The 20,141-nt window shown below is 40.3% G+C and overlaps 4 protein-coding genes across 10 annotated transcripts; 2 read left to right on the top strand and 2 right to left on the bottom strand.

The window, feature by feature from the left end:
* Positions 1–4,402: 4,402 nt before the first annotated feature.
* Positions 4,403–6,590, bottom strand: dynlrb2 (dynein light chain roadblock-type 2). 2 transcript variants are annotated; one of them, XM_027003247.2, is made up of 6 exons: positions 6,508–6,590; positions 6,329–6,376; positions 6,000–6,075; positions 5,530–5,697; positions 5,356–5,407; positions 4,403–4,849 (listed from the first exon to the last, which is right to left on the bottom strand). In XM_027003247.2, the coding sequence occupies exons 2-5, from the start codon at positions 6,329–6,331 to the stop codon at positions 5,364–5,366; spliced, it is 291 nt and encodes a 96-aa protein (XP_026859048.1). In that variant the 5' UTR covers positions 6,332–6,376; positions 6,508–6,590; the 3' UTR covers positions 4,403–4,849; positions 5,356–5,363. The 2 variants fall into 2 exon arrangements, with proteins under 2 accessions (XP_026859048.1, XP_035378939.1); XM_035523046.1 differs by lacking the exon at positions 4,403–4,849 and having other exon boundaries at positions 5,132–5,407; positions 6,508–6,584.
* Positions 6,591–6,603: 13 nt separating this feature from the next.
* On the top strand, positions 6,604–10,498 carry LOC113573149 (RCC1 domain-containing protein 1). 2 transcript variants are annotated; one of them, XM_027003244.2, is made up of 8 exons: positions 6,616–6,916; positions 7,028–7,243; positions 7,385–7,550; positions 7,689–7,810; positions 9,775–9,873; positions 9,950–10,102; positions 10,192–10,221; positions 10,330–10,498. In XM_027003244.2, exons 1-8 carry the CDS (start codon positions 6,667–6,669, stop codon positions 10,482–10,484), a joined length of 1,191 nt encoding a protein of 396 aa, XP_026859045.2. In that variant the 5' UTR covers positions 6,616–6,666; the 3' UTR covers positions 10,485–10,498. The 2 variants fall into 2 exon arrangements, with proteins under 2 accessions (XP_026859046.2, XP_026859045.2); XM_027003245.2 differs by lacking the exon at positions 9,775–9,873 and having other exon boundaries at positions 6,604–6,916.
* Positions 10,499–10,555: 57 nt separating this feature from the next.
* LOC113573150 (calcium and integrin-binding protein 1) lies at positions 10,556–12,854 on the bottom strand. Of its 2 annotated transcripts, none has more exons than XM_035523043.1 (7): positions 12,797–12,854; positions 12,178–12,212; positions 11,943–12,042; positions 11,560–11,713; positions 11,075–11,193; positions 10,873–10,961; positions 10,556–10,776 (listed from the first exon to the last, which is right to left on the bottom strand). In XM_035523043.1, exons 1-7 carry the CDS (start codon positions 12,803–12,805, stop codon positions 10,755–10,757), a joined length of 528 nt encoding a protein of 175 aa, XP_035378936.1. In that variant the 5' UTR covers positions 12,806–12,854; the 3' UTR covers positions 10,556–10,754. The 2 variants fall into 2 exon arrangements, with proteins under 2 accessions (XP_035378936.1, XP_026859047.1); XM_027003246.2 differs by lacking the exon at positions 12,797–12,854 and adding an exon at positions 12,556–12,749.
* Positions 12,855–13,896: 1,042 nt separating this feature from the next.
* metap2b (methionyl aminopeptidase 2b) lies at positions 13,897–19,893 on the top strand. 4 transcript variants are annotated; one of them, XM_035523596.1, is made up of 11 exons: positions 13,897–14,084; positions 15,010–15,108; positions 15,326–15,388; positions 15,488–15,590; positions 15,825–15,986; positions 16,139–16,320; positions 16,415–16,509; positions 16,726–16,822; positions 16,919–17,022; positions 18,594–18,709; positions 18,829–19,893. In XM_035523596.1, the coding sequence occupies exons 1-11, from the start codon at positions 13,931–13,933 to the stop codon at positions 19,079–19,081; spliced, it is 1,428 nt and encodes a 475-aa protein (XP_035379489.1). In that variant the 5' UTR covers positions 13,897–13,930; the 3' UTR covers positions 19,082–19,893. The 4 variants fall into 4 exon arrangements, with proteins under 4 accessions (XP_035379489.1, XP_035379490.1, XP_035379491.1 ...); XM_035523597.1 differs by having other exon boundaries at positions 15,329–15,388; XM_035523598.1 differs by having other exon boundaries at positions 15,010–15,099.
* The last annotated feature ends 248 nt before the right edge of the window (positions 19,894–20,141 follow it).

Consider the following 20,141-nt stretch of genomic DNA (forward strand, 5'->3'; position numbering starts at 1 on the left):
CTCCGAGATAAACCAGTGGAGACGGAGCTTCTCCCAGGACCACTGGGGAGTGTGCAGCGGGTTTGGCTCGGCACGGTAAAAGCGTGCGGCTCTTCCGCTTCTGCCAAGACACTTTTTCAGTAGTGCACAGACAGGCGAGTGCATGGGAAGATTGATCGGTTTTACCAGAACTGGCCTTGTGGCAGTAGCATGAAACCATTCATACGTAACGATGGGAAGAAACCATCTGTGCTGAGAGCTTTCAGTGCATACCACACAGGAGGGCTTCACACAAAGCTTCCACCAGGGCTGGAAGAACACGAACATTATTTTTTGCACGAGCAGGGCATCGTCCAGTCCCTGACTGCACTGAAACCGCTTAGAATATTTTTAACAGCTCTTAAAGACGTGTTAAACCAGGCCCCGCGTGCAACCGGCACGTCCGACGTGAATTTGCTCCTGAACTTCGGGCGCAACATTTCTATTTGAGGTTGGCACAAGGGCTAAATCCGGAGCAGGCCTTTGACTGCCGAGCAGAAGAGGTGCTTAGAGCATTGCGGCAGCTGGGAGCAAACTGAGAGCTGAAAGCAAGACACGCTCCAAACCAAAGGAGCTTTGGGGATCATCTTAAAACAAAGAGCAGAGACTGCGAGGAGAATGAGCTGGGATTATTCAAACCAAAACACAGTTCAGCCGCCTAATCATGGCCGAGCTGCTGAAAGGCAGAAGTGGAAAATAGGGTCAGTCCACCAGCGACACCACACGCACACATGACACTAAGGGAAGATGCCATGGTGAGAGGACCAAATCTTAAACTTCCCCTACAAAGACTGTTGTGGGGTTCTGTCAAGAGGTAGTAACATCCAACTGCTCATACACTCAGATACACACACAGACTTGCTCACAGTTTTGTGTTTGTATTTTTACCAAATGTTGTCTCTCTTGCTACCATGTCCCCAGATAGAAAACAGACAGCAAGCATGTTCTGACCACATACCATTATTCATTCAAGATAAACATGAGCAAAGCACACACACACACACACACTCACACACACACACACACACACTGCCTGAAGGGCTAGAGCAGGTTCCTTGAGGTGATCTTTACTAAGCAAGCTCTACACACAGATTAAATATTTAGAAACTACCTCTTCTCACAATGTATAGACACAGCCCATGCCATTACACTGATGTGTTCATTGAAGCATTCTCGGGACACACTTAAACAACCCCCTCCACACACACACAGACACACGCGCACACACACGCACAAATGCATGCACAAACACCATCTGTGTTGCAGTAATGTGATGCAGGAAAAATACCTGAGGCATACTCACTTATTTATAATTTACAGAATCACTCCTCCTCCCAACCGCCCCCCCCCACCCCACCCCACCCCACCCCCAAACACACACAAACACACAAATGTGATAATAGTTCATAGATTCCCATGAGTCAGAGCGGCAGACACACAGAGCAGAGTGAAGAAAAGGGTGTTGCTGTGTTCAGCTTCCCAACACTCTGAAGATGTTGTTCCCTTGTCACCTCTGTTAGTCCTGTCCTCGGTCTGGGGCAGTGGCGTGCGCCATGCAGCTCATGCCAGCTGCTAGAGAAACCCTTCATGCATGGATTGACTTCAGGCCATTGGAGGAAAATAGCAAATCTCTCCAAAAGTGCTAGGCTGGTCATGTGACTAGCAGCCCCATTCTTTATTAGAGCAGGGACCTTCCCAACACAGAGCAATGATCTGCCAATGCTCCAAGTGCACCATAAAAGTTCATCTCTGGCTGCTAACAAACAGGTATCGAAATGTATCGGACACTCTGGTGTTTCAGAAACAAAAATATATCTAGCAAGAGCACCAGAAGAACCTAGAATGGGGTGTAGCAGTGCATGTTGTGTCAGAGACAGCTTTCCACAGCAACAAACCAGTAACTGGGCTTCATTACAGATACATACGCATGAACATGAATTCAGAACAAGGAAGAGAAAGAAAATATGATTTGCAAAAAAAGCAAAAGAAAGATGCACTTCCTCTGACAAAAAAAAGTGACCAAAAAAAAAAGAAGTAATATATGTAAGAGAAATATTTTTGAACATATGACACGATCTTCATACGCAGTCACTGTGCTACTGACAGAATGTAACAGAAGAACACATCTGTAGGACATGGCTGAAGCTTTACAATCTTCACAATCTAAGAAACAACAAACAGTCCAGTTTGTCCTGTAAGACAATGTCATGCAATCTCACAGCATGCTAAAGCTAAAACCACAACATGATCATTTATGTATACATGCTGTAAATAGTACTAAACAAATGTATGCATTAATGTTGCAGTATTGTAACTCATTTATTTAGTTTTCATTATTATTCACTCAAGTTCTTCATAAATATTTTAAAAATAATTAATGAATTATTATTGTTGTTGTTGGTATTATTATTATTATTATTATTATTATTATTAAGAGTAGTATCTTTCTTTTCTTTGACAACATTGTTACTAAAACAGCAATGCAAATGAAGCACTTCTTGAACTGAACTGAAATGCTGAGAGAGAGAGAGAGAGAGAGAGAGAGAGAGAGAGAGAGAGAATCAACAGCCGAGTGAAGACTGAAGTGTAGCAGTCTTATCTGGAAGGTTCTTGGCAGATGGCTCAGTGTCACAGCTGTCTCAGTACAATTCTTCATATCACACCTTAAGATATAAATTTGAGAGAGTGCAAGGGAGAGAAGAAGTGAGAAAAACAGAGACTGTAAATGATCATTCAGCCAGTTACACTGTAAACTGCAGATGACTTGCTTGGAATAATCTTTCAGTGTTCCTAGAAAAGACGTAAACCCCACAGTAACAAACAAAACTTTGCAAAACACATTCCTTTAGATGATCCCACGCACATGCTGTCTCCTCACTCACAGGGGTCTTTACCAGAACGTCTTTTCCCTTAATCGTGTTAATTGACCTGGTCATTAATTCTTTGCTTAATTGCCATGTATTGACAGCCCCTTTCCGAGGGCCTGGCACCAGAGCAGTAGGCCATCAAACCTGAGCTGCCCAGCCGCCCACTCCCCGCCACCTGCCGCCAGGGCCAGTTGGCAGAGAGGGAGGCAGAAGATGCAGCAGGGAGCAGATGGCATCTGTAGAGGGATTAGCCCAGAGGAACAGCCTAGCTGAAGGGTACCGAGGAGGCGGAGGTTGGGGCAGCAAAAGCCCTCGCCCTGCCGCTGGAGACTGTGGAGGAGTTCTTCCATTATTATAGCAATTACACATCAGGGATTTCCTCTCACACGAGAGAGAGAGAGCGCAGCACAGGCAGCAGAGGCCAGACTACACGATCTGGCTGGGAACTACGATGAAAGTTGTCAAACATGAGGAAAAAAAATAGATAAAAGGATGACAGATGCCTCGGGTAGAAGAGGAAGGACTACACCCTCCTGCTCATTTAGGAGACAACACATCTCCCTTAGGCAAACAATCATTTCACGGAACAGTGTGTGCATATGTGTGTGTGTGTTCCAGTTTCACTCACTGCATTCGCTTAAACCAATGTATTCCACACTGTGATGCAACCAGAGGGAGAGACCAGAGGGAGAGACTAGAGGAGAGACTAGAGGTAATGATTATTTCACAAAGATGAGCTTGAACTATCTAGAGCAGAACATATCACACAACAGATTTACAAGTTGTCCTCCCCTACTTGTATCCCTGGATGTGCTGTTTTCAGTGAGCTCCCCGTGCAGAGTCGGGGTAGGATCTGGCTTGACCTGGTTACGGTCTGCAGAGCCCTTACTGTGCTGTGGGTGCCACAAGCCCTCGAGGTCTCCAGCCTCAAGGACATACAATAACCCTGCATCTGCAAAACTGATGGCTGTAACTGATATCAAAGACCCTCTACACACACATACCCACTCACACACATCCATCCATTTTTTTTACTCTGAACTAGATAGACCAATTGCTCAGTGATGGAAATTACATTTTTTCAGTTTTAAACAGCAATAAAAATATGCTAAATCTGTGAAGTGCAAATGATCTTTGGATGATTTGCAAATAGTCTGTGGGATGACTGACAAAATAATCTTCACCTATAGTACCTACCCAGCTTTCTCCCGAGTGACATGACAGACATGTGCTTGAAGCAGCCTTGCCCTTTATTCAGCTCTGGCAGTGTAATAGGCTTAGATGATACACTCAGCACAAAACAGGCTACTTTGGGAACTGCTGAAGCACCGAAGCAGAGCACTGGCTGATGGGACGCCAAGCTATACCAAGTGCCTCATACGGGTGCAGGAGGTTGAGCAAGGCCAGGTTTCAGGTGACGTTTGCCCTGGCCAAGCTCATGTCACCAGAGTGCTCTCCAACGCCACACAGCACAGCTGCTGCATATGAACTCTGATATTGAGTGTACACAACACCGATCAAATTATAGCAGCCATTTAATTTATTAATCTGCCATCGGTCCATGAATTGGCCTGTGCAGAGGTCTGTCAGAGTAAATACAAGAGTTGGATCTCTACTATAGACCACCTCATTAATAAAGGAGAAATCATACATATACTTCAGGTGTGCATTAAACCCTTTTAGCAGGACAGCATCCATCACTGCGTGAGGTACAATGACATAATACAGAACACAAGACTTGAGAGCTACACAATAATTATAAATTATTTCTATGAATATCACATAATAGAATATACATCTGCGGAAGCGAGGCCCATGGCTAATATTTAATATAATGTGTAATATAGGTTATGCAGTCCAGAGGCAGGCTCTAGGAGTGGTACGGGGGACAACAGAGGTGCAGCACAGTGGCTAAACTGGAGTGTGGTTTTGCAGGAGACCATAGACGCAAATAGAATCAAAATCTGCAAGATAAGGAGAGGAATCCTAAAATTAAAATTAAATTCTCTCTAGATTTACATTTTTACTAAGCTCCATCGTGCATAAACAAACAAATGGACAAGTAAAATTCCCAATAAAACGACCATTGTTAAAGTCTGTGTTCTCAAAAAATATGCAAGGAACAATAGCACCATCTAGTGGAAAGGTTAGCGGCACACAGGCCAAAACGCAGCAACTGATTAAGCTAAACTCTATTGGGGTAGTAAGCTAGCTGTTACCTCCCTTGGCTTAAAAATGTAAAGTCATTTTGTGTTTCCAGATATTATTTTATTTTAAGCACAAAAAGGAAGCAATTACATAGGTATGTTTAATAAGAATTTAACAGGTAAAATTAAATTCAACACTGTGCATGTTAAGAAACAAGAAAGGCAATGGATTTAAAAGGAACTCAGCATATATGTTTCAGGAAATGTATAAAAAAGAAGATGACATTTATGATATATATGAAATGTGCACAGACAGTACTTTCCTGGAATACTATTCACTTGGGTTCTGAATGACAATCAGTAGATATTCTTTGTCTAGGAATAAAAAAAAAAGAAGAAAAAGGTTGGTTATTAGGTTGGATTTATTTTTCTCTCTCCAAGAGTCAAAAGCATAACCAAAACAAGACTTACTACATCTTATAAGTACAGTGACTTGCCTGGTGCAACCATGATCTCATGCTTCTTGGACCTGATGCGTAGGAAGGTCAGATCATTTTGAGGATCTATGTCCCTGACCGTGCTCCTGGCTTTCATGGTGAGTTGATGAAGTAGTCCTGCATATTGCACCGTGGTGGAACTGTCCAGGGTCGTCCTAATGGGAATTCCTGAAGGGTGATAGCCAAAGGCCAGATGTAAAGCTCCATACTGTCTTTTGTAATGATAATGATACCAAAGGAGTTAGTTTATCACAGCAATGTAACATGATTAAATCTCAAAATCAATGCTGCATTCCAGTTGATTCCTGATGACAAAAGCTCAGAAGAACCTTGTTAGACTTTGCTAACCAGTCAATAATATGAATTTTATTTTTACTGTATTCATGACAAATAGTACATCTGCTTTCAGTAAACTAAGATTCAACACCATGAAAAATATTTAACGTAGCCAACGTCGGCCAAGTTTCTACCTTCGGCATTTACAACTATTGTCCCAATAACACCTTTGTGTGCCTGAATCCTTTTCAGCGTCTCTTCGACTTCAGCCTGGAACACGAAGTGAGGGAAAGCAAAGATGAAAAGATGGCAAAGAAATGTGAGAAACTACTAAGCTAGTTAGAGAAATCAGTTGAAGATGTGGAACCAACTAAATAGCTAGCTGGCTGGTTAGCTGCTGGGTCTGCTACAATCTTGGAGACCAATGACAACGCATTTAAAAGCCAGCAATCCCTGTTAAGAATGTAAAGAAAGTAAATCGTCTCTGCTAGTTAATTATAAATTTGAAGAAAAAGCACTTTACCATATTTCCGTGAAGCTTCCTCGCGTTTTCGCTGCCCGTTCCTTGTTGCTAAGTGGAAGCGGAAGTGTGAAGCAGACATAAATAGTTGGCAATGAAACAAGTTACAAACCTTTTACATTAAAAAAAAAAATCACATAGCTAGTTAAACAAAATATTACATTTTAGTAAAATGTACATACGTCGCGATTTTATCTTTGTAAATGTTGCGTTAATATAAGTGTTATTCGTTGCACGGTGGACTTTTCTTTTTTAGGTTCAAGTGCTGCTGTCTTCATACTGTTGTTTTTAAAAGCGAAACCTCTCCGCCATTTTTCATCGATGAGTGTGAGTGGTGGCCAATGAGTTGGTTTGGTTTTGGTTTCAATGGCTTTGGACAAATATGTCTCAAACCAAAGGATGAGTGCGATAAAAGGGGCAACACCAAAGTCTTAACGCCCGTCCCGCTGCAAAATGTGTGCAGTTGTGACAGCAGCGGGAACGACGATGTGGACAAAACCACTTTGAACCCAAAAGATAATTCAGAAAAAACACGCCAAGAAATCAAAGTCGTGGCAAGTTGGAGCCGAAGAGCATCCATCCACATAAACGGTGAAATGCTTGCTATTGTTTTATTAGCCGTCTAATAATGAACTAGCTAAGGTTTTCGATTTGATTCCCTTTTATGTTGGTTGATTTTTATTTGTTTGTATTTTATTCCAGGAGACCGATGTGTTTGCGTGTCAGGTGTGGACTCAGCAAGTGGAGAGGAATGTTTCGGACCCATTCCTGAAAGTGAAGGCTGTGAGGATGCTGTCATCAGTGAGAGATGCCTAATCCTCAGATTTCCTGACAGAGTAGAGTGCTGGAGCTGGAAGCGAACTGGAAAGGCATTAGCTTGGAGTGGGGTGCAAGACCGCACAACCCCGACTAATACCAGTAAATTAAAACACCTACGCTTAAGTGACAACTGTTTTAATAACTAAAATAGTTCTTATATGTATGTATATATTGTATGTATGAATGTTTTTGGAGTTTTTAGAGCAATAACTAACTGTGATGCTTATGATTTTGGAAAAGGCCCCGATGTAACATTTCCACTGGTGCCAGGCGGATATGTAGCAACCCAAATTCCGTTTTTTCGGCCCCTCTCTCCCCGGCTACATGCAGTGAGCCTGATACTGGGCACAGAGCACGCTGTTCTTCTCACAGCCTCTGGGACCATCTACACCTGGGGATCAGGCAGGTAAAAAGCACAGATCTAAAAATCAGTGATCTTCAGCAGCCCAAGGTTTTGTTTTGTTTTTGTTTTTTTTAAAGATGACTCAGTACCGGTGATCACTGTGCTCCTTACCTCATATGTTTTGCTGTATTCATTTGGCAGCCATGGTCAGCTGGGTCACGGCAGTCTGACATCAGAGGATGAGCCTCGAGCTTTAGAGGCCCTATGGGGTGTTCCCATGAAATATGTAGCTGCAGGGGGCTGGCACTCAGCATGCATCAGCGGTGAGGACACAACTCCTTCCTGAGCATTTAAAATGAAATACAGGCCACTTTGTTCTTCCCAACCCTTACTTCTATTCAGAATGTACAGTGAATCCATACATTATTGGCACCTTTTGAAAAATGGGAATTAAAAATGCCTGAAGGACTGAGCCACACCTACACTTATTCAATACGCATACCTCACAATACTTGCCTTTTTTTAAATAAACCTTTGTTTTCTAATTTTTATTGTGAACAAGTTGTAAACTGTGAATGTAGCTGCTAAAATTACAGGCTTCTAGAGACCTAATATACATGTTTACATATATTTCATAAAGAACAAAATGCTTCAAAAATACCAATATAAATGGTCAATAATTTAAAAGCTCAGTGCCATAATGAGCTTTCATAATTCCTGAGCCTTATCTGAACATAGATCATTTGACATCACTGTAATTATGAAATCTGTTTTGCCATGGCCATCTCTGTCCTTTAACTTGAAGCGTTTTGGAAAAGGGGAATGTATTACACTGACATGCCAAAAGACACAGGACGGGAACTGGTATTGTGTAGGACCCCCCCCCCCCCCCCCTTCTGTCTCAGCAAAGCGCAGCAACTCAACGTGGCGTCGATTCCACGAGTGGACAGAAGACATCTGGAGGACTGCTAAGTCATGCAGTCTGGATACCCACCCACAGCAACATGGTACTTGTAGGTGCAGGATCTTGGGTGCAAACAGTCCTCTCCACCACATCCCATAAATGCTCGATTGGGCTCAGGTGAATGTGCAGGCCACACCATTCGTTGGAACTTCCAAGAATGCTCCTTGAACCAATTCTGGACAACTTGGGCCTGATGGCACGGTACATTGTCCTGCTGGAATATCCTATCATTGTGCAGGTACTTGAAGTCCATGAAGGACTGCAAATGGTTAATAAGCAGTGAAATATTGCAGGCACCGGTCAATGACATGTTTAGGTGGATCGGTGGACCCAACCCATGCCATGAGAACACATCCCAAACCAGTATGGGTCCACCACCATCCTGTACAGTGCCTTGTTGACAACTGGGGTCCATAGCTTCATGGAGTCTGCACCACACACAAACTCCACCATCAGCCTGAAACAAAAGGTACTGTGACTCATGTGAACATGCCACATGTTGCCAGTCCTTTAGGGTCTATTTAGCATCCTCACGAGCCCAGGTGAAGTTCTGTGTCCAGGGTCATGGTGTTAACAGAGGCACACTGGTGGGTGTTCTGCTCCCATATCCTATGGAAACTATGGAACGCAGCACTGCCCTGCGTTATATATGTGTGTGGGGTCTCCTGTATTGACTGTGGATCTGATTTCTGTCAGAGAGGCTTGTTTGCTTGCACGCACAATTCAAGCCAGACGCCACCGGTCCCAATCATACCCGTGGGCGACCACTGCGCTGTCTACTTGCATACTTTCTATGATGCATTCCCTGTACACACAACACTGTGGATCGAGGAATGTTAAATGCCTGCACAACTTCAGAAATGGAATGTCCCATCCATCTGGCACCCACTACCATACCTCGTTCAAACTGTTAATTCATATCGCCTTGTTATGAGCAGGCTGGCCGGTGTTCAGCCTCACTCACCTCATAACTTGTACAGGTGTAGCTGTTCCCAATCTGTCACCTGAGGTAGCACCACTTCATAATCAATTTATATATTATCCCATAACTTTTGGCACATCAGTGTGTATATATGCTTTTAAGCTTAATGAGTGCTCAGTTGTTTTGCACTTCTTTATTATGATTGCCAATAATTTATGAGTCCACTATATGCTTTGACACAAATTTAGCTCAGATATGAATGTTATGTGACCTAATGATCATGCTTTAGACCTCTCAGGTTTTCCCTGCTACACTGCTCATTTACTAATGCGAGGCTTCCAAGGGCTAACAAAGTACTGTGCAGTGGCTGAGTTTTTAATGAGATGCGTTGATGTACACAGCTGGCGGAGACCTGTATATGTGGGGCTGGAATGAGAGTGGACAGATAGGGCTGCCATCAAAAGGTGTCAATGAGGAAAGTCAGAAAGTAGAAAGCCCTGGTAAGTTGGTCTCAGCATTGATACATGCACTTTGTTTTTGTTTCCTTCCATTCTTGAATTATATTTTGCCCTGTAGGGAGAGGCATGCTGACAATAAGCAAAAAAGAAGATGGGGATAGCAGTAATGTCTTCATCTCAATTCAAGCTTTTCCTGCACTGGTGGATGTTCCAGAAGTGTCTGAGATCAGCAAAGTCAGCTGTGGATCCCGTCATACAGTTGTCATCACTAGTAAGCTTCTTTGACATGTTCTTTTTATGTAGTCATAAGATAATGAATCAGATTAAGTAATTAACTATTTTTATGTAATTTATTTGTAGGCACTGGAGATCTTTACACCTGGGGATGGGGTAAAATATTTTACTTCTGAATTTGTGGACTAATAAATACATTCTGACTCACAGGCAGAGAAAAATGTCATAATACATTGTGAAGCTTATCCTTTTTCTCTTTAATAGGTCAGTATGGTCAATTGGGACATGGTTCAGAATGCAGCTCAGATGAGCCTAAAATTGTGGAGTACTTCTCAAGTGGAGGAATGACTGTGGAAGATGTTGTCTGTGGGCTGTGGAACACATTTGTGTGTGCAGTTCCAAGGAAGTGTTCTCCATAATCTGTACATGCACTACTGTCTCCTGCTGAAAGCCCTTCATCTCAAAAAAAGCACTAGTCCAACACAGGAAATAATTTAGGACAAGAACATGTTTTTATTAAATATAGAAATATCACAAAATACATATTAGAAAGTATATATGTTAGAGTATGTTTAAATAATTTTCTTAATTTTAAAAGCATCAGAAATACTGTTTTAAGAGACAACTGCCATTAACTCATTAAATCAGTACTGTCTTGACATCCAAAAGTCTTCAATAATCTGTAAGCTTCACAGCACAATCTTGAATGAACTGTAAAATACCATATATATTATTTACCAAATGTTCCCTTAGACATTAAGGAATACTGAGTTAAGTTACTATACACAGCAAAATAAAGATTCTCACCTGACAAAATCCGGTGACCTGGAGATAACATGCTGAAACTCAGAGAGATTTACTGTTCCATCTTTATCAATGTCGGATTCCTCAAGGATCTGTAAAATAAAAAATGCATAGATGTATAAGAACAGACCATTTTTGTATGTCTTTACATCTGTAAAACATCTCAAGGAGGACAGAATGTTTCCTAGACAGACAGCATATTCACATTGTTTATGAGTTGTCTCATTTCCTCTGGCGTGAGTCGTGTGTCCTCTGTGTCCCCGGTCAGGCAGTTCACTAGCATTTCAAGGTCTCCAGGATCAAGGGTGCCATCGTCATCAAAGTCTGTGACAATCAAAATAATCATCTTTCTTTGTTTGTTTTTAATATCTGGTCCTAAAAGTAGAATTACAATGATTTTGCAAAATCCCTTCATCATTCAATGGTTCAGATGTGAACAATTTGTTGTTTTTCTAGAAAAGTACATTTTACACCAAAACACCCTTAATGACTATGTTTCCATCTAAAACATTGAAAAGTGAAGAAATTTAGCAAAATCTATATAGTTCCCTTTAAAAGAGTAAAATACGTCAGTCATTCTTCTAACCCTTGGTGATAAACTTAGAACCTGTTTAAGGTTATATCTGACTATATTTTACTGAAATACATCTAATATACAAGTAGAAATGTATAATTGTTAGTAAGACTTACCAAAAATTCGAAAAGCATAGTGAGATTTGATTTCAAGGGTTGCTGAATCACTAAAGGCACTCAGGAGATCCAGGAAGTCTTCAAAGGTCAGGCTCCCATCTCTCAGTTCAGAGGTTGAGAAAACATAGCATATTCTTTTTCGGAAGGGATTGGACTGGATTGAAAGCAAATAATTGAGAGCACAGAACCATCAGATCAGATTTTGGGGTCTAAATTTACATATTCCAAAAAATATATATATTTTCTTACATATTCTAGGGTCATCAAGAGAGTGACGTGTAGGCTTTGATCAATCAGTAGGCCATGGATTAATATTCCAAATATAAAATCTTACATGCAGCTAGCATTTATTTATTTATTTACTTACTTACTTACTTACTCACCTTAAGCTCAGGCAAAGTCAGAATCTTACTCATGGGTACCCGGGGACTGGGGAGATGCCTGTCTTCGCCAGCCAGCAGTTCATTATATCTCTTATGTGCCCTAGACAACAGTTTTGAGTAATGGCATTTGATTAAACATACACTGTCATCATTCGCTTTGTTGTAAATGATATACGAATACTTTGTTGGATTGGGTAGCTGCAGTTCACTTAGTGGGGCTATTCGTTTTACTTACAGCAGAATTTCTTGTTTGGTGAGAAATGTGAGCTCCTGTGATAAATAACAAGGCGGTTACATTTACCGAATTACATAACCTGTATCACTTCTGCACGACCTGAAATAGCTAACCTAGTTAGCTAGCTATAATAAAACGCTTACAAAAACGTACGTTTTTGTAACATTTCTCAAGTGATGTTAACTGTTCATATGACAAATAACGAGCTATTTCTAAGATGAAAGAGTCGGTGATGTACGGGAACAAACTTTCTAGCTAACGTTAATATACTAGGATGGCAGCTGCAACGACTAATAGCAGCTAAAAAAAAACCAGCCAGCTAACTAACTAGCGTACCTAGCCAGCTTCATATTAAACAAGGAGGCAGCTAGTTTTTACCTGATACTCTGACAGCAAATCCTTCGGTAACTTACTGGCTTTCGTACCCATAGTATTGTTTCGTATGTTTGTTTTAACGAAAAGAATGTTGTTGTCTGGTGACAGCAGAATTTCAAGCAGTAAACGACGCTGAAACTTGTTATACTTTATAGCCAGCAAACTTTATAAGCTCGCTAACACTTCCCCTTCCTGCTTTACACTACGTGCGTTTCTATAGAAACATGTATAAGTACGTACGTACTTTGTCCATTTTTTTTTCCACAGGTAGCGATGTTTTCAAAGTCGTAATGCATCCCAATATTATTTCCAGATGTATTCAGATTCACTTCTTTTTAATCTGCAGGGCAGCGACGGATATGATTTTGACTTTCAAGCAAATGTAATGGAACCAGGCTTGCGTTGATATCATAATACATTCATATTGTTTTTAAATGAGTTGATTAAATGCACAACACAATTACAATTAGATAAATACATAAATGATTTAACCCTGGTTATTATATGGATGATTTAGGCACGATAGGTAAAATTAAAACATTTTTATTACTACCAAGAAAGAAATTACAAACCCAGGCTAATAAAGGGAAAATACTAACATTAACATCTACAAATATGTTTCAAATATGTTTACAGTTGATAATGTGTTTACCGTTGATAATATTAAGCATATTATACGTGTTAGGATTTTTGGTATCATCAAAACCAAAGTGTGGTGTGTGGTGTAGGGTACAGGAGCTTCTATATTATTATTATTATTATTATTATTATTATTATTATTATACATGAGGTTGTAGGGTACAGGAGCTTCTATATTATTATTATTATTATTATTATTATTATTATTATTATTATACGTGAGGTGTAGGGTACAGGAGCTTCTATATTATTATTATTATTATTATTGTTATTATTATTATTATTATACGTGAGGTGTAGGGTACAGGAGCTTTTATATTATTATTATTATTATTATTATTATTATTATTATACGTGAGGTGTAGGGTACAGGAGCTTCTATATTATTATTATTATTATTATTATTATTATTATTATTATTATTATTATTATTATAATACGTGAGGTGTAGGGTACAGGAGCTTCTATATTATTGTTATTATTATTATTATTATTATTATTATTATTATACGTGTGGTGTAGGGTACAGGAGCTTCTATATTATTGTTATTATTATTATTATTATTATTATAATACGTGAGGTGTAGGGTACAGGAGCTTCTATATTATTGTTATTATTATTATTATTATTATTATTATTATTATTATTATTATACGTGTGGTGTAGGGTACAGGAGCTCTCCTCTCTTCAGCAGAGCTTTCCCACACGCCTCTGCTGCGGGCTCTCCCCTGAGCAACCATGGCGGACCAGGAGGTGACGGAGCAGCGAGCTCCTGAAGTGGAGACCCTTCAAAACGGAGACGCACACGGCCCGAAAGAAGACGGAGAACATGTCGACGATGCGTCGAAGAAGAAGAGAAAGAAGAAGAGGAAAGGCAAAGCGTTGGTCGAAGGTAAATGAAACGCAGAGCTAAGACTGGTCGAGATGTCGGCTGGCCTGCTTAGCGTTAGCTAGCCTAGCTATTTAGCCTACACGAGGACTACTCTTCTGATCGACACCTAATCTGTTAAAATCCCGATAAATCACTGTAAGCCCGACATTTCCAGAATGGTGTCTGTGTTGTAAACGAGCTGGTTAGCTAACCTAGCTGGGTCAAATTCAATGAGGCTTGTATTTATCGAATGTAGCCAGGTTAGCTCTGCTATGCTATGCATGTGTTTTGTGAGTGTAGTCCCCTTTTCTACAGTGCTACAACTGCCGAGTTTATGGGTGTTTGAACTTTTAGCCAAAGCAACATTTATGCGGTGTTACCAACTCTCGGTAGTTAGAATCGCGCAGTAATTTTGGAACGGATTTAGAGAAAACGCCAAAGCCCTGAAATATATGCTTTAAATGCCTTAAAGTTTCAGAGCTCAGAAATGCAGGTATACTATCATTTGTAATCCAGAAACACTTCTGTAAAGGGATATTGGTGTGATAGTTACTGAAAGTTGTTCTGAAAAAAACCCTTGCTACATTATATGAAGTCATTCGCAATTAAGGCTGGCAGTGATATTTTGCAGTGGACACTTGGAAGCAAACGGTAATCACGACTTTGAAATTGATTTTATTTTAGCATACGGGTTGTCTCATTGGAACATTTACAATCTTTGGCTACTCTTCAGAGGTTTATAGTCTTGTGGTCTGAATACTATAAGATCCCTGTCAGATGCATGGAGAATTGAGCTAAGCCAATGAAGAAATGTGCAACACAAAATATGTTCTTTGATTTCTTTGGAGGAAAATGTGCCCTTTGTGGAGGTTCTGTGTCCATAAGCAATGCACTACAGTCAGAATACAAAAGAATAATCTGAGATTTTCCTTTACCTGGTCAACAGGAAGTAATGGAGATGGAGAGTCTGACATCAACAAAGTGACAAAACAATTGGAGAAGCAGGCCTTGGATGATCAAGAAAAGGAGGAAGATGGTGAGGATGGTATGTGTTTTAATGTTTTTTTTCACGTTTTTTTTCACAGCCATACCCAATAAATGGGTATTCTTATTGCTGTAGTACTTGTACTGTACTCTTTGTTTTAAGATATTTTTAAATGGGTTTTTTAAAATGATAGTTTTACATTTATACAATATGCATCGCTGTATTCCACGCCTCATGGAGCTTTTCCACACTAAACGATCGACTGGTTGTGTGGCAGAAGGTGAAGAAGGGGATTCTGTTGGAAAGAAGAAGAAGAAAAAGAAGAAAAGAAACAAAGGGCGTGAGTAACTTTCAGCGCTGTCAGATTAAACTACTGGAGCGTCTGTTGAATGTTGATCTTTTACATTTGTTGTTCCTCTCTGTTCTTTTTTTTCCCCAGCCAAAATGCAAACAGATACTCCATCGATTCCCATCTGTGAACTCTATCCAAATGGAATTTTCCCCAAGGGACAGGAATGTGAATACCCACCTTTAGAAGATGGGTACAGACCATGCTACTATTTCACCCATTCTAGATGAAGAGCTACACAAATGCGCTATTGCTTATGCACATTGTGATATCCTATTCAAACCTAATCCAGTACTTAGTTTTAATAGACTTCTTAAGGACAATTGCAAAAACGGGAACTGAAAGCTACTCAAATTTTTGTCCAATAGTGTAATTGGAATATATGCAACATTGTTGAGAGGTTCTTATTGTGTTGAACCTCTCATAGCTGCACTGCTGCATGGAGGACAAGCAGTGAGGAAAAGCGGGTGTTGGACCAAGCCAGCGAGGAGATGTGGAACGACTTCAGACAGGCAGCAGAAGCTCATCGGCAGGTCAGGAGTTATGTCATGAGCTGGATTAAACCGGGCATGACCATGATTGAGATCTGGTAAGTTTACACTGTACTTGCTTAATTATTGTCTTCTCTCTTGACAGCTGTACAGTTTGAGACCCTGCCATTGTGTAATGCCATTTAAAATCACTTCAAGTCTGTGTGATTTCAGTTGATTCCTTATAAGTCTTTGATACTTACCCCTCCAGTGAGAAGCTGGAGGACTGCTCTAGGAAGTTAATTAAAGAGAATGGGCTGAATGCTGGCCTGGCGTTCCCTACTGGCTGCTCCCTCAACCACTGTGCCGCACACTACACCCCCAATGCTGGGGACCCCACAGTGCTCCAGTACGATGATGTCTGCAAGATCGACTTTGGCACACACATTAATGGTGCGTGGCTTAACAATAAGGCCAGCTGTCTTGTGAACTCGCGTGCAGTTTCCTCTTCATTTACTAATTTTGTTGTCTGACTCTTGTTTTGCAGGAAGAATCATTGACTGTGCCTTTACTGTCACCTTCAACCCAAAGTATGATAAACTGCTGGAAGCCGTTAAAGATGCTACAAATACTGGAATTAAGGTAGATGTTTACAAGGACTTGTATTTTATCTCTGCTGTATGGCTTTTGTGAATCTAAAATCATAGTGGTGGTTTTAATGGGCCAGTATGTGGCTCACTCATCAGCATTTCAGATTTTGAGCAATATGGCTTTAGAGAAAAGGTAGCTAGAGTTCAGTGCCTTTTCTCATTCGTGTTTATTAAAACGTGTGTGTGTGTGTGTGTGTGTGTGTTTCAGTGTGCGGGAATAGATGTCCGCCTGTGTGACATTGGGGAATCCATTCAAGAAGTCATGGAGTCATATGAAGTAGAATTAGATGGAAAAACGTATCAAGGTATTTCTGATTTTCTGTGTTCCACTATGTCTGAATGTCAAAACAACGTAGATTAACCAACTACATGGGTTAACCAATTAAAATATTTCCCTGTAGTGAAACCAATCCGGAATCTCAATGGCCACTCAATTGGACAATATCGAATACATGCAGGAAAGACTGTCCCCATTGTGAAGGGTGGGGAAGCAACCAAAATGGAGGTTAGTTACAACGGGAAGTTTCTTCATCATATTTGAAAAATTTGCCTTTTGATTTTTCTTTAATTTCTTTTTCCTTTTGTGCTTGACTTGAATATATACCCATACCTGTATATAAATGAATACATACATGGCAGGATATGTGAAAATAGATGTGGTGGGTAAAAGAGCTGCTCTGTGTGTTGTGCTGTTTTATTCAACTGCTTGTTTCTGGTTTATTTTAGCCTTAAACAACTATTCTGTGCTCATAGGCTTTCTTTTTGTTTCACTTGACTTATTCAGTTAAAAAAGGTTTTGGAAGATCAGGGGGTGGGGCTTAATCTCAGAACCTGAGTTGCAAACAGTTGTGCAGTTTATGCAAATTGAGGTTCTGTGAGGTGTAGCTGCTTCATTTAGCCAGAAGCACTGTCTGTTTGGCTAAATATGTATGTGCAGTAGTAGGGTGGGTACGCTTAATCATCCTTCCTGCACACATACTTGTACTTACTAAAACACTCTTGCCACTCTCTCGCCTTGGTTTACTCCAGAACCTCATATGTATGGTCATTATTTGAAAAGACTGTATGAAATATTAACCTTGTTGTTCATGCTGCAGCTTATAAAAAACATTTATCTTATGGAGATGCTGTACATGCCTCAAAATCAAGTCCTCTGAGAGCATTGTGGCTATTGTCTTCTGAGAACTGATTCTTTTCTACTATTTCTTTGAAATCAAAATCTCTAACATCTGTCGTTCCCTATTGGTCAGCTTGCATTCCTTTCCCCTCAGTTTTTTATTTTTGTTTTTTATTTTTCTTAATAACAGTTTGCGACTCCTCTTCTAACATTTGACTCTTGACTTCTCAGACTTCTGATATTACTGCTACTTTACCACTTCCTGCACCCTTTATCCCATCTCCATAGCTCTTGTTAAAGCCTGTCTGCCAGTCTTGGTGTCACACCTTTGCTTGCTCTGTGTTTTTCGTGATTGTCTAGCATATTGTGAGTCTTTGGGATATTGAAAAGCACCGTAAAGCACTAATGTATTGTTGTTATTGCAGTGTGATTTGCTGAATACATGTGCTATAATACAGACTCTGCATGCAGTGAAAATTATCACCAAACAATTGGCGCATGGTGTCAGAGTCTCTGTTCTGTAGAGTTGTTAAACTGAGACTCTGGACTGGCAGGTTGGCCAGAAACCCTAGTCATAAACTGAAGGCTGACAAGTACCAGGATGGTTGTAAATGGCTAAAGCTCCACTGGGCTCTTGGCCTGTGAATGGGTGTGCCTAAAGAGATTACCAGTACAGCGTTATTGTGACACTTTACTATCAGCTGCCTACAGCTGCTCAGAAGAGGAATGGTCATCACTTAGCATCACTTGGATCCTTCCTTCATGCCACAAGTTTATCGTGTCAATTTCTTTATGGTTGTAACTCTTTACAGGCAATGACACAAGCCTGTGATATTGAAACGGCACATTGTACAGTAAAACACTTTCATTTGTATTTTTCACTGAACATTTCTAAATGTGTTCTGCCCAGGCGTTTTGTGTGTTGTGTTCCTGAGTCCAACTGGTTCACTCTTTTACAGGAGGGAGAGGTGTATGCCATTGAAACCTTTGGAAGCACTGGGAAGGGCATGGTGCATGATGATATGGAGTGCTCTCATTACATGAAAAACTTTGAAGTTGGACATGTGCCAATCAGGTCAGTCCTTTTAATGTTTATATACTTTGGCCATCATTAATGAAACCTCCAGATGTTGTATGATTATGTTCTGTGGCATAATGAGCAGAGAACCTGTTTTGATTTCCTTATCCTTCCAGACTCCCCCGGGCCAAGCACTTGCTGAATGTCGTCAATGAGAATTTCGGCACACTGGCATTTTGTCGCCGTTGGCTCGATCGCCTGGGTGAATCCAAGTACCTAATGGCGCTGAAAAACCTCTGTGACCTGGGAATCATTGACCCATACCCACCTTTGTGTGACACCAAAGGCTGCTACACTGCTCAGTTTGAGCACACCATCCTACTGAGACCAACCTGCAAGGAGGTGGTCAGCCGCGGTGACGATTACTAGAGCACAGTCTCGTCCACCTTGATAGTTCACCAATACGTTGATGGGTTTTAATAAGCTGGGTAAGGGGCTAAATGCATGGCATTTGTGCCTGTTGAGTTTGAGCATTCTGACAATATTGTATTAAAATTGGCGGGGTCATATTGGAAGTGTTCTAGATGCTAAATGGATCTGAAATGTAGGACAGACAGGCCTGTGCTCTTACTCCCCATATATTATTACTTTAAGTACCCTCAAAATTAGCAAGCATAAAATTTTGAAAAGTTGGACTTTTCTTTGTGTATAACATGTTAGCTCTGGGAAAATTGAGGTCAATCTATTAAATTGCCATGCAAAAAAGTATTTAGAAAGGTTTTTGTTTGTTTGGTTTTCTTTGCTTAATGCGTGGAACAGTTGTTTCCTCTACAGCTGTCAGTTGTGGCCACATTTGATTTATTTCATTCAGAGCATGAATGGAGTCATGGTGCACACATTTTGATTGTTTTTAATTCCTGGTTACAGGAATAAGCCATTAAAATCTTATATATATATATAAAATATAAAAACCTTGAACATGCAGTCATGCTTTGTTGCCTTGCAGGTAATAACGCTTTCCTTACTTGGAAAAGAGTAGGTGCTGCTGCACCTTGTACGTTTGACACTGAACTGTGTGTTGAGCTGAATTCAGTCACGTTTCTCTGGATAAAGCACAATGTAGTCTTTTGTTTTGAATTACGAATAAAATTTGTAAGAAATTATTACTTAAAACTAATTAGATGAACTTATGTCTTGGTTTCTGGCAACAGCCCACAAATATATAAGTAATTAAAACCATACCCTACAGTCTGCTTTGTTAATTTATTAAATAAACTAATTGGACCTCAAGTAAAGAAATGGAGATAATCTTGCTGCTCTTTGGTAGTTTCCTGCCAGTCTAGACAACAACGTTAAAATTCGGAAATTACATATTTAAACATTGATTTAGAAGAGTAAGTAGCTTGTATATATCTCATTTATTCATATGATTGAAGATTAAATATAGTTTCCACCAAATGCTCAAAATATCCCCAGAGCAACAAAATTA

This window comes from Electrophorus electricus, chromosome 2 (genome assembly GCF_013358815.1).
Source record: "Electrophorus electricus isolate fEleEle1 chromosome 2, fEleEle1.pri, whole genome shotgun sequence".
In the NCBI taxonomy this organism is placed as follows: Eukaryota; Metazoa; Chordata; class Actinopteri; order Gymnotiformes; family Gymnotidae; genus Electrophorus; species Electrophorus electricus.

Excerpts from the sequence above, each read along its gene's own strand:
- dynlrb2 (XM_027003247.2), bottom strand. Across the intron at positions 5,698-5,999 it reads AATAGTTGTAAATGCCGAAG|GAATTCCCATTAGGACGACC; the intron begins GTAGAAACTTGG and ends ATCACCCTTCAG. Across the intron at positions 5,408-5,529 it reads TGAGATCATGGTTGCACCAG|ACAAAGAATATCTACTGATT; the intron begins GCAAGTCACTGT and ends TTTTATTCCTAG.
- LOC113573149 (XM_027003244.2), top strand. The coding sequence starts at position 6,667 with ATGAGTTGGTTTGGTTTTGGTTTCAATGGCTTTGGACAAATATGTCTC. Across the intron at positions 7,244-7,384 it reads CACAACCCCGACTAATACCA|GCCCCGATGTAACATTTCCA; the intron begins GTAAATTAAAAC and ends ATTTTGGAAAAG. Across the intron at positions 7,551-7,688 it reads TACACCTGGGGATCAGGCAG|CCATGGTCAGCTGGGTCACG; the intron begins GTAAAAAGCACA and ends TTCATTTGGCAG.
- LOC113573150 (XM_027003246.2), bottom strand. The coding sequence starts at position 12,606 with ATGGGTACGAAAGCCAGTAAGTTACCGAAGGATTTGCTGTCAGAGTAT. Across the intron at positions 10,962-11,074 it reads TGAGACAACTCATAAACAAT|ATCCTTGAGGAATCCGACAT; the intron begins GTGAATATGCTG and ends TTTATTTTACAG. Across the intron at positions 10,777-10,872 it reads AGGTCACCGGATTTTGTCAG|TTCATTCAAGATTGTGCTGT; the intron begins GTGAGAATCTTT and ends GGTATTTTACAG.
- metap2b (XM_035523596.1), top strand. The coding sequence starts at position 13,931 with ATGGCGGACCAGGAGGTGACGGAGCAGCGAGCTCCTGAAGTGGAGACC. Across the intron at positions 15,591-15,824 it reads TACCCACCTTTAGAAGATGG|CTGCACTGCTGCATGGAGGA; the intron begins GTACAGACCATG and ends AACCTCTCATAG. Across the intron at positions 15,987-16,138 it reads ATGACCATGATTGAGATCTG|TGAGAAGCTGGAGGACTGCT; the intron begins GTAAGTTTACAC and ends TTACCCCTCCAG.